General features: G+C 26.3%; 1 protein-coding gene across 1 annotated transcript in view; it reads right to left on the bottom strand.

Moving 5' to 3' along the window:
- The window catches only part of LOC105623411 (sodium-coupled monocarboxylate transporter 1), a 4,759-nt gene extending 2,941 nt beyond the window's left edge, over positions 1-1,818 (bottom strand). Inside the window, exons 1-3 of the mRNA XM_012204803.1 lie at positions 1,486-1,818; positions 473-698; positions 68-135 (exon numbers count right to left, since the gene is read on the bottom strand). Of these exons, the coding sequence (XP_012060193.1) occupies positions 68-135; positions 473-698; positions 1,486-1,818 (627 nt within the window). The remainder of the gene's footprint in view (positions 1-67; positions 136-472; positions 699-1,485) is intronic.
- Between the last annotated feature and the right edge of the window lie 10,063 nt (positions 1,819-11,881).

The following is an 11,881-nucleotide window of genomic DNA, read 5'->3' as shown; positions in this document are numbered from 1 at the left end:
ATGTATATATATATATATATATGTGTGTATGTATATAATAGTAATATGTGTAAAAAGAAACACAAACCTGTGAGGCGTAGAAAATGCAGACCATATAGACTAGAGTGACGGCTATGTAAGTATTTAGACCCGTAACTGCAAATTAAAAAACATTTATTATTTACATTCTATATAATAATGAAATATTTAATCGTATACTATATCTATAAATTTTATAATAATTTAAAATTTGATTATATTTAAGATTTTATCTTTACAATTATCTTTTATTCTCTCATAATACAACATAATAGGATTATATAAACTATGTTATCAGCTATCTACTTCAACACTGACAATGAGAGAAAATTTTTTGGTACTTGTAACTATAATTATTATAATTATGATTTTGACAATGTCGGTCACGGATGATTACCAAGTCAACATGTTAAAGGATTAACAAACCGTTATATAACCATTAGTCATTACTCACCGTGACTTAATGCTAATGCAGGTGCATACACTGCTACTGACGTGTATAATACCATTTGCAACATATATAACGCGCTTGAGAGTAATCGGCAGTTTCGGTCGAAGCGCAATTGTAGATATTCATAACTCGATGTCAGCCTTAATTTTATGAACACCGGCAGGTACAAACGAGAAGTGATCGGTACTACGAGTATGAAAGAAAGGCACGTCATCCAGAATTGAGTACCCTGCAATAAAAACAATAAGTAACTGTAGTTACAAATTGAGTCACTGAGAGTCTAGGATACGATTTGTGTGTGTGTGTGTGTGTGTGTGTTGACAAATTTTATAATAAAAATAATTATATATACAATTTTAAATTTTAAGAATTCAACAATAGTTTTTGAAATGATCTTTGAAAAAGGCCGTAATAATGTTTAAGAAATTTTTAATTTCTGGATTTTTCAGTCTTCGCAATTTTCCTTGTAAAAAATTCAAATTTTGACATTCAAAACTGTGATACATTCACTCAACCAGATGATTAACTTGCGCTTGTTGTGCAGTGAAGCACAATTGACATTGCGAGATTGCAGATCAATAGTATTTTTAAGTTTTTTTTAAATATTACGTTTTTATTTGTACCGCTGATGATGGTCTAAAGAAGGGCCGAAATGTTCAGTTTGATTGTCAATGCCATCATGATAGTGATGTATTAAAATAAGCATTATATGTTTATAGTCATTATTTGTTTAACTAATTACTTATTTGACTCTTGATTGCCCTTTATTTTTATATTTAATATCTTGCAAAAATAATAAGAGTCCTTAGTAAGTAAGTAAAATATTTTTTATATTTTTGAATTAGTATCTTTTATTTTCTAAATTTGTTTGAAAAAACTTATAAAATTTAGAAAAGTTTTTAAAGTATTTAAAAGAAATCTTTATAAATTTAAAATACTTATAAAATTTTTTTTAAATATAAATTTTTTTCACTTTTCAAGATTATAACACACTTTAAGAATTTGGGTCGTCGAACCTGTCCGTACATCTCCGCGGGATTCCCCAGAAGTTCGATAGCCGTGATGAAGCTGGCGGCCAAGGACATCGCCGTAGGGATTGTGCCCATGCTGGAGCCACCCAGCAAAAAATCTTGGCAAGTCTCCTGTTTTTTGGAGAAGAAACCGTAAAAAGTGCCGATTAGACAAGAGACCAGCAGCATCATGGCGAGCACGGTGTAATCTGCCCATGAGAAATAGTGAAGCAGGGTGGGATGATCCGCGTGACACTTCTCCTCGGCACTTTTTACGCGCCGTTGCTCCGCAGACGACGCCGATAGGAAGAGGAACAGGATGAGAAGATGTTGTCGCATTTTCTGAAAGTATAATTCCAATAACTTCTCGTATTTTATATATTGTAATTTTATGCACATTTATTCTGTTTATAATTCTCGATCAAGGTAATATTTTTCGCAATAAAATTACATATAGATTTTAAAATGCTTAAAATCTTTATTAGCATAAAATGATTGACATTTTTATTAGCATTATTAAATATTTATGAGCATAAATATTAAAAATTGCTTATCAATTTAAAATTGTAATATTATTATTCCAACTTCGACTTAGGGCTGTGTTTCAAGATCAATAAATTTGTTAGCACACAGTTAGCGTGAATTAAAAATTGTAAAAAGTCACAAGAAATATTATTAGATACCGTCTTGATCGAACATGGTATTACAACAAATAGTAAATATTTAAAAAAAATCGACATGTTATTTAGAAATCTACAAGTCATCAGTTTAATCACATAGAATATATACTCTCTCTTGGCGATTGTCAGTTTTAATTATATCATTATTTATTTGTTGATCATGCTGTATGAATAATTATCAATCAATTATTATGATTTATTTTATTTATAATTTATATAAAATATTTTATAATTTTACCACATGACTGCGTACCAATAAATTTTACGCATGTCAAGTAGAATTCTGAACATGTAAATATTTGAAATACTGATTAATTTATTTAAAAAATCATCCAGTATTAGAAATTAATGTAAGAATGTTTATGTTAAATTTGCAGAAAGATCAGAAGTTGTTTAATACGATTTATAAGTGTTTTAACAACACTCATAAAAATTGATATACAAAACTGTTTCAATTAATTCTTTCGTTTGACATCGTTCACCTTAAATTTAAATCTTATCAATCACGTCAAAGATATATGGTGATTCAAACGTCATCGGTATAAAATTGATCGAAATATCAATTAATTCAAATCAATGTGTCAATATATTGTTAGTGAATGGCATGGAAAATTTACGAAGTGCTAAAAAGGAATGTGAATTTAGTCATGTTTATACTATTCATAATTTTGCAAATTTAGCAAAAAATTACATTATTTATCCATATTTGTCACAATTCTAGAATAGAATAATTACTTAAAAAATTATAATTTATCAAATTTATTAAAAATAATTACCAAGAAAAGATATAAAGTTTAACCTCGATATTCAGATATCGAGGTTAAACTTTAATAAATGCTATTTAATAAATTAAATAGATACAAAGATCAAATTAAAAATTATAATTTTCAGATTTAAGCAAAAGCAAATGCGAAGCAGTCTCATGAAGTAAATATTTATAACATTAATTTACATAAAAGCCTGAATAATTAGAATAGAAAAGCATCCTCATCAAGAAAAACATGTAATTTATTGATTGTCCATCGACAATTAATTTGTTGCATAATGTAAAAAACGAGAAAATGCAATATAATGATCGATGTGTGTTAGTTTAATGATATTTGTGAATGACTATAGACAATAATTACAAGTAACTATCATCAATATTGTTGTAATTATTGATTAAGACATATGTTAAAGCTACTTAGAATTATAACTCATATGTTAAAACCGGTTGTTTCAATATCGAAATGTAACCTGCTAAGTCACAGATAAAACTATTTATTCTTAATTTTTTAATTTTATTTAAATATAATAAAATTTATAAACAAAGTTTCTTAATCACTTAAAAAGTAATCAATATGATCACAATACTTTGTTCATTTTATAATAATTATATTATATATAATTTATATAATATATTATGTTAATACATGTATAAATTTTATACATTATTAATTTTAAAATTATAAAAAAAATGTTGCAGCAGCATAACTTTATTTTTAAAAAAATTAAAGAAATTTAAATTAAGAAAAAGTCTTAAAGATTAAAATCTTTCGAAAGATCAATATGTTTTTTGAGTTTCTGCGAGTTCTGTGCAAGTGGTGATTTTTACATAAAAAACAAAAAATTATAAACTGGACAAAATGGAAAATTTTTTTCTCACTTTGTTGGCCTGTTACGTGTTCAAAAAAAACTTACAAAAATTGTCGACTTCTTAACACAAAAGCTCAAAGTTTTCTTTACAGAATTGTTTTTAAAGAATGTTAATAAAATTTAATCCAACAGCATTTCGTACGTGAAGCGATAAAATATTGAAACTCATTATTTTACGCTGAAAATATGCCAAGAGCAATTATATAAATAATAACAAATAGGTACATAAAGCAAACATATTTTTAAAAAAATATTTTTTTTAACGTAGGAATTTATTATAAAAATAAATAATTTGATGTAAACATGCAAATACGCAAGCTGATTTGACACATAATATTTATAGAAATTGCAAAAAACAAAGATAAAATAGAATTTCCCTAAAGTTGCACTCTCCATCGTATCATACTAACTTAATTGCATCAGAAATGTTAAAAGAGAAAGCGAGCAATCGTGGATTTGAAAGTTTATTCAGAATTCTTTTCGATATATTTTAATTAAATCCTGGTAAAAAAGATTCTTACAATATCTTAAAATATAATAATATATCTTAGTATTTTATAATCTAACATTTAAAAAAAATTTTTATATTTTAAATTTAAAAGATTTTTAAAAGAATCCTCTAAAGTTTCTTGTTTAGATTTTATAAGTTTCCTTTGGAAATTAAAGAATAAGAAATTTTAGAAATCTCAGAAAATATTATTATATAAATATAAAGAAATTTTAGAATTCGTACTTATGTGTAAAGAATTTTAGAAAAATTCTTCGCAGATAAAATTTTGCCAGTTTTTCTATAATAAATTGCTAAAATATATTGTAACTAAATTATCAATAAAGTGAGTTCTCATTTGATGCAATATTGTAAAAAAAAGCACGTAAACTACATACAATTTCAACAGTTGCTATAAAAAATGTATTAGTTAGTAGACAATAGTTTGGCAAAATTGTGACAACTGTTATTCATTATTATATAGAAATACAAATACGATTTTTAGCAATATGCAAAAAAAAATTTAATTCAACAAATATTTTTGTTATTATAATGGTAATGTGACGGTTTTCGCAATTACTAGCAAATGGATTTTGCTAGTTTGCTTTTGCACGAAATGTTATTTAAGAATTGATGTTGCTAAAAAATTTCACAATCTGAGAAATTTTAAAAAGTTTTTAAAAAGTTATAAACTTATACAAAAAATATTGAAAAATTTGTATTTGTAAAAATCTAAATAATTTTATAAAAAAATTATAAAAATTACATTTAAGAATTCTGAAAAATTCTGAAATGTATGTAGTATTCTGAAAAATTATACATATAAAATATTCTAAGAAAAATTTTTACCAGGAAAAATACTCGTAAAAAAAAGACTTGTGAAATGAATTGTAGATCTCACCTTTCGATTGTTTCTTTCAAGACGTGGAACAAATCACCTGAATGAATCTATGAGTAATATGGATTCTAATGTCTGATCGCGCTTAGTCTCGTAACTCTCGCGTACCAATTTCCGATAGGAACGTGCGAAATTGCAATTGAATGATTTTGCTCGTTTTCCTAACGTAACGCATATATGATCGGCTGATGAGCTCCCCGCGAAACTTCGCTCTTATGCAAGATTGCTCGTCCCGTCTAAGAGAACTTGTATAAGCTTCAGATGAAAAAAAAACGCGGATATTTTCGAAACGCTTTCGAGCTTTCGACTTCCGTTTTCTTCGCGTCCACCTCTTCCACGATTTCCGTAATATGAAGGAACGCAAGAATTACAACGGATTAAACGGAGAACGGAATCGAGACTGATCGTTTTAATTGTCACGTGTGTGCCTTTATATGAACGGTCCCATCATCCCCCTACTACGTAGGACGGGTTTCAGCATGAAACTCGCCAAAACGGTAACAATCGTCTAGTCGTTGTCGTATTGATAACAAATCGATAAATTATGTAATTGAACATATGTCGTTCAGGGGATTTATTCGCGGTTTTACAATTCTGCATATTCATACAAATTGCGCATTTTCTTTACTTCTTCGATTGCATTCTGTCAATTTAGATATAATTGCAAGGATAAATGTTCTGTTTACAGATAATAACCCAGGTAGCATATATGATTCATATACATTTTATATACTTTTTCCTGGAAGTATTTATATTTTACATCCGTTTAGAAAATGTATATAAGATATTCTAATTTAAATCTTCATCTCTTAAAAATGCATTTTAAAGAAAAATGTTTCATATATAAAGTATGATTTCAGGAGGCGAAAAATATTTTTGAAAAAAAAAATTGTTCACGGAAAGTTATTTTAAAAAATAATGGAATTATATATATCTTTTTACATAATGTAATTTTTCTATATTATTCTGCATATAAGAGTATTGTAGTAAAGATGCAGAAAAATCAATAGCTTTCAAATAATTTTAATCGTATCTTAATATTATTATGCACAGAATAATAAAATAAATCAATTGATATATAATAAAAAATATATATAGCTGCTTTAAAGAAATATAGTATGTAGTTGCATATTGCAAAATTTTTTAAATGAGCAAAAATTTTTTTTACATTAACTGGTTCATTTCATTATTCTCTGCATAAAAGTAATAAGAAACGATTATCAAAAAATTAATAATTTGCAAGATATTTTATATTTTATAAATAATTGAAGATCATATAATATAAAAAAAGCATATGATTCTATTTTAAAAAATGGTGATAATCTTTATTTATTATTCTTAAAAAATTAAATTTTTTTCGAAAATTAATTTCATTATTATTTGCGCGTCCTCTCAATGAAATTCTTATGTAAATCTTTCTTCTTTCAAATTGTTCAAGAAATATTTAAAATTGTCATCATGTAAAATAAAATCTTGCATAAAATTAACATTTGTTATTTCAAATGCGTTTTAAAAATGCAATATTGAGAAATTTAGTTTCCACGTTTTTTTCTCGTTAAAACTTCAAATTTCCACGAACAATAATACTTACGTTTTGTATATATTATACTTACGTTTTGTATATATAATAACGATGCTATCATTATTGTATCTTTGTATTGCAAAAGAAAGATTACTTCAGTTTGTATATAAATGAGATTTATAAAACATTTAAAGATTACATAATTAATTATTAAGATGATTCAACGAAAACAGTGATATTATTGCTAATTATTTCCTTTCAAATATTTATATATTTATATATTCCATATAATATTTATATATTCCAAGATTAATATAATTAGCGGAAATCATTCGAAATCATTCGAAAATATACAAAATTAATGTAGTATAACGAGTTCATCGCTAAATGACGGATGTCTGTTAAAATATGTCCTCAACATAGGACGATGCTTTGTTCACTGAATACTCGATTTTATAAGTTCATTCTACCGTCAATGATTTATTTTAGATAAGAATAATACAGAAAACATAAAAGAGAAATATGTTCTAATTACGGTTTTGTATTATTTTCTAGCGTATTCAAAATCTAATATAAATTATATTAGACATAATTAATAATTTAACGTACAAAGATAAAAAAGAAATAATGAGAGAGAGAGAGAGAGAGAGAGAGAGAAAGAGAGAAAATATATGTTCTTTTAAATTTTTTTTTATTTTTAATTATTAATTATAATTATATTACACTATTAAATTATTTTACTATTAATTTTATTCTCTTAATTTTGTATTTTTATCTTTTTTGTTGCATATAAAAAGGATTAATTTCTTCGTTTTTAAAACGTTTGAGAGCAGCTTTTGACATGAAAGGACTTAAATAATATATTTATTTTTTAATTTTTCAATATTTTTTAAGTTTTGTATTCGTTTCTTTTTGATAGACATTTAATAATCGATACAAAAATCGGTACTGATTATTCTATGTGAATAATGAAATGTTCATTATCATAATAAATAAGAAATATAAATCTTAATTATTAAGCTGACAGTATTTTAATTTTGTCGTTTAGTCAAAGTGTATTTATTCAATGACGTTTCTCTCGGAGTATTTCATAAGTGGCAAAGGAGAAGGTTGAAGTTATAGTATATTTCTATTTGAAAATCATTTTCTATTGTTTTCTTCTCTTTCGCTTCTCCAAAATTGTTAGATCATTTTCATACTTTTTATTAAAAATCATGATTTTCTCCTGTTTAATTATGTACGTGGGACAATTTTCAAATAATGATATGCGTAATATTAGGATCGACTGTCGAACAGCTGATCCGCAAAGCAAACTAGGAGAAAGAAGCTAATGTCGTACGTCCAACGTATAAGAAGTCACAGCACGCGCGAATCCAGCCAAGTCCACATTTAACCGGTTATGGTTTACAGGATGATAAACAAACTAGGTAGATGCGAATTTCTAACTGATGTAGAATTTATACATCGATGTGCGTCAATTGAAATTGAAATTGCATAAATCATACATTTAATTAAAATCATAATCTAGAATTTATGACTGTGGCAAACGACTTATCAAACGAAAACGATATGTTCCTTGACACATATACATATATAAATAAAAAATATTTGTGACTGTATACAATAAAAAAAGAAAAAAACCCGAATGAATTTTTTATATCAAGAACACAAATGCAAATTATTTGTGTTTTTTTTCTGAGCGAATTGATTATATTTTTATCGATTTGTGACAAAAATATTGATATTGTATTTATATCAAGAGTTCCATCAACAATTTCCTGAATTGTTTCCTGACACCTACGCTTCGAAAAGAGAATGTCCTGAAAAATTTCTCGGACACCCTGTGAATACAGTCACGTTCAGATCTAACCAGATAATTCCGATTAAAATCGACGAAGGGCGGTTTTTATCCAATGCATTTCTATTAGAGCATTAATCATGATTCCTTGGATTCATGAGTGACGCTAACTGCAAAATATGTCGCAATGCTAATTGCGTATATGAATATGTAAGTTACATTATTGATTGTTGATTCATATGTGCGTTTAAAATAACATTGAAATATTGAATATTTCTCAGCATGTATGACGGGATGGAAATTTGATTATAGAAATTTACAAATTGAGAACTCTTAATGATCTCCTATTAAATTTTTTTTTATTATGTCGAGCGTGAACTCATTGAAAAATTTGTCTTATAAAGATTTATCGCTCTCAAAACAGTTCCGCGAATTTAAATACTACTCACCTCTTACTTTAATCGTAGAGAATCGTACAGACGTCTTATAAAATTGTCAAATTATTCCTAGGACAACCTTAAGTGATTGAAACTGGCAAATCATGTTACATTGATTGGATCAATTACACGCGTGCTTTGATTTTACAATTAACAGATTATGGAGTAGAAACGCATATACATGATCACACTGAAAACGAACTATTATTCTCGTACATCACTCTATTTACTCTGTGATTGTACACGAAAGAGAGAAACTTTATTCCTACTAGAATCGAGGGAGAGAAGGCGCAGCACTTACAGAGATTGTTGACATCAAAAGCCCAAGATAATGTTAGCGTGTTGTCAAAACTAAATAATGCGACGAGATCGCGGGAATGAAGAGAGTTACAAAGGTACATGTTAAAGATATATGTATATATTATCTCATTACTTTGTGAGATAATATAATATATACATAATATATATAAATAAAAATAAAATTAAAATAATAAAAATTCTCTCTTCCTTTTCAAGTAATGATGTTTATATAATTTTCGATAATAGCAAATAATATGAATATTGCATTAATATTCTTAGTTACAGACAAAGTTATAATAAATTCTATGTGATTATAGAGAAATAAAGAATGTCACAAAATTTACAATAATATTATAATTTCTTAATTAATATTAATTTACATTAATATTAATTCACATATATTATTAATATATTAGTAATACAATTGAATTTTGCATATATGATCTATTTATTCTTTGTTCCACAAAGCTTCATAGTTTTTCTGGAAAAGGTGATATATTTTACATGTTTGCTTTATAACGGATTTCTTAATTTTTTTGTTTTTTGTTTATTATTAATAAAAATCTTCGTTAAGAACAAGATGTCTTATCTTAATAAATGCCCTCGAGTATTTCAAAAAAATAAATATTGAGATTTGATTTTGTTTCAGTTTTTTATATGATTTGAAGGAAAATATATTTTAATTAAAAAAATTAGATCTTGGATGAAGGCGTCAAGATAAAATGTGTTCAATTTTATTTTTTAAACTCATTAACGCATATGGCTAAACTAGCAAAAAAATAATAATTGGTAACAGAATCGGAGCATAAAAACATTTTTAATACAAAAAGCACATTAAAAATCAATTTTGCAACACATTGTTATAGACAAATCATTAAATATCGATTATAAAGAAAAATTGATTACGTCAACCATTTTTCTGCAGGAAGAGTTAAAAGACACACAGTATAATTTTTTTTTACCATTTTCCATTTACTTTTTATCAATAATTTTTTTATCAAAAAAAGAAAACAAAAAATAGGTTATTAAAATTTATTGCAGCTCGTGACAAAGTTAACAAAAAAAAATAACAACTGAAAAAAATTATGTGTTTCTTTTAAGTAATTTTTTTTACAGAAGCAATTGGAGTAATCAATTTTCCTCTGTAGTCAATATTTAATTATTTGTTTATAATAATTGTTGCAAAATTAATTTTTACAATTTACTTAAAATGTCGTATTTGATTTAAAGAATCTTTTTATAAACATTCTCTTCGTATCTATAAAAAAATTAACTTTTAAGTTTTATAAAATTTTGACACAATATATAATGGGTCTTCAGCCCACTGTGTAATGATAAAAGTTATAATTTTCTCGTCTCTTTTTGGCGATTTTTAATTAACAAAAATTAATGCGAAGATTGCCTAATTGAACGGCCACGTCAACAACATACGTAAAAGAAATCAATCATCGCACGAAGGAAGATCATCGAAATGTTTGACATTATTGACAAAGGTGAAGCATCCGTTGCCATTACGTTGATGACTTAATTGATTATTATGAACAGTCATTCGGTTCAGGAAGGAAACTTAAACACCAGGCGTCGTTATATAGTCTCTCTTTCTCACTCCTCTCCCGCCTACTAACTGGACAAGGTTTCAGTGGAAAAATAATTAAAAAGGACCCATTGAGAGCCCCGATCAGTGGTCCGGCAGAATCGCATAAATTGAAACTGGTTTCAACTGGCCGGCGTTAGTTCAATCTGGCGTATCAATCCGAACGAACCAGAAGCTTTCCGCTGTCACCTTGATTCGTTCCCCTCCACCATCGTACCATCATTTTGCGTAAGGCTGCAATTTTTTTCCTTTTTCTTTTCTTTTGCCTGGATATTGTAAGCATTTCGAAGGAAGTTGATAGTTGTTGCGTTATAGATAAAGCTGCGCAGCAAAGCCGCCACATGAAAATAAGATAGGAAACAGGATGCGTTTTTCATTTTTATTACACATCTTGAAATTATTGACTACGTAGTCAAGAATTGATCACTCATTTATAGATGATCTCTATTAATTGTTAAGAAAAACTATCAATCATAAATTTATGTTTCCTTATAATTAAATATGTAATTCTTAATAGACATTTTTTTACAGTTGTTTAATACGAAATATTAAATCCTTATTCTTAAAATAATTTGTAAATATGAATTCTGAAATATATTCTAAGATCTTTTTAACTTATATTTTCCGAAGATAACTTATAGAATCTGTTTTTAGAATTTATAAATACATAACTGTATAATTGTTTAGAAAATTTCTAATCTTTTTTATACATATTAGAATATTTTTTTTAAGTATTGAGAAAGTAGTCTTTATTTTATTTCTAGTATACTTTATAAATATGAATTTGAAATATTCTAAAATATCTTATTCTATAATTTTTTAACAAAACTTCTAAAATCTGAAGAAATTGAAGATATTTTTTTTAGAAATTTCTGCCTAAATTTTTTCATAAAATATAAAAGTATTTTTTTTATAAATTTAAAATATAAAATATTCTAAAGATCATATTTTTATAAGATAGAGAAGTTTTTCGGTGGAAATTTGAGAAGTTATTTACGTGTTTAATGTAAAACTGCAATTTTTAATATTCTCTGAAATATGATTTATTAGC

This window comes from Atta cephalotes, assembly GCF_000143395.1.
Source record: "Atta cephalotes unplaced genomic scaffold scaffold00057, whole genome shotgun sequence".
NCBI classification, from domain to species: Eukaryota; Metazoa; Arthropoda; class Insecta; order Hymenoptera; family Formicidae; genus Atta; species Atta cephalotes.
The sequence above is the reverse complement of the archived record's forward strand: the minus strand, read 5'-3'. Positions and strand labels throughout refer to the sequence as shown.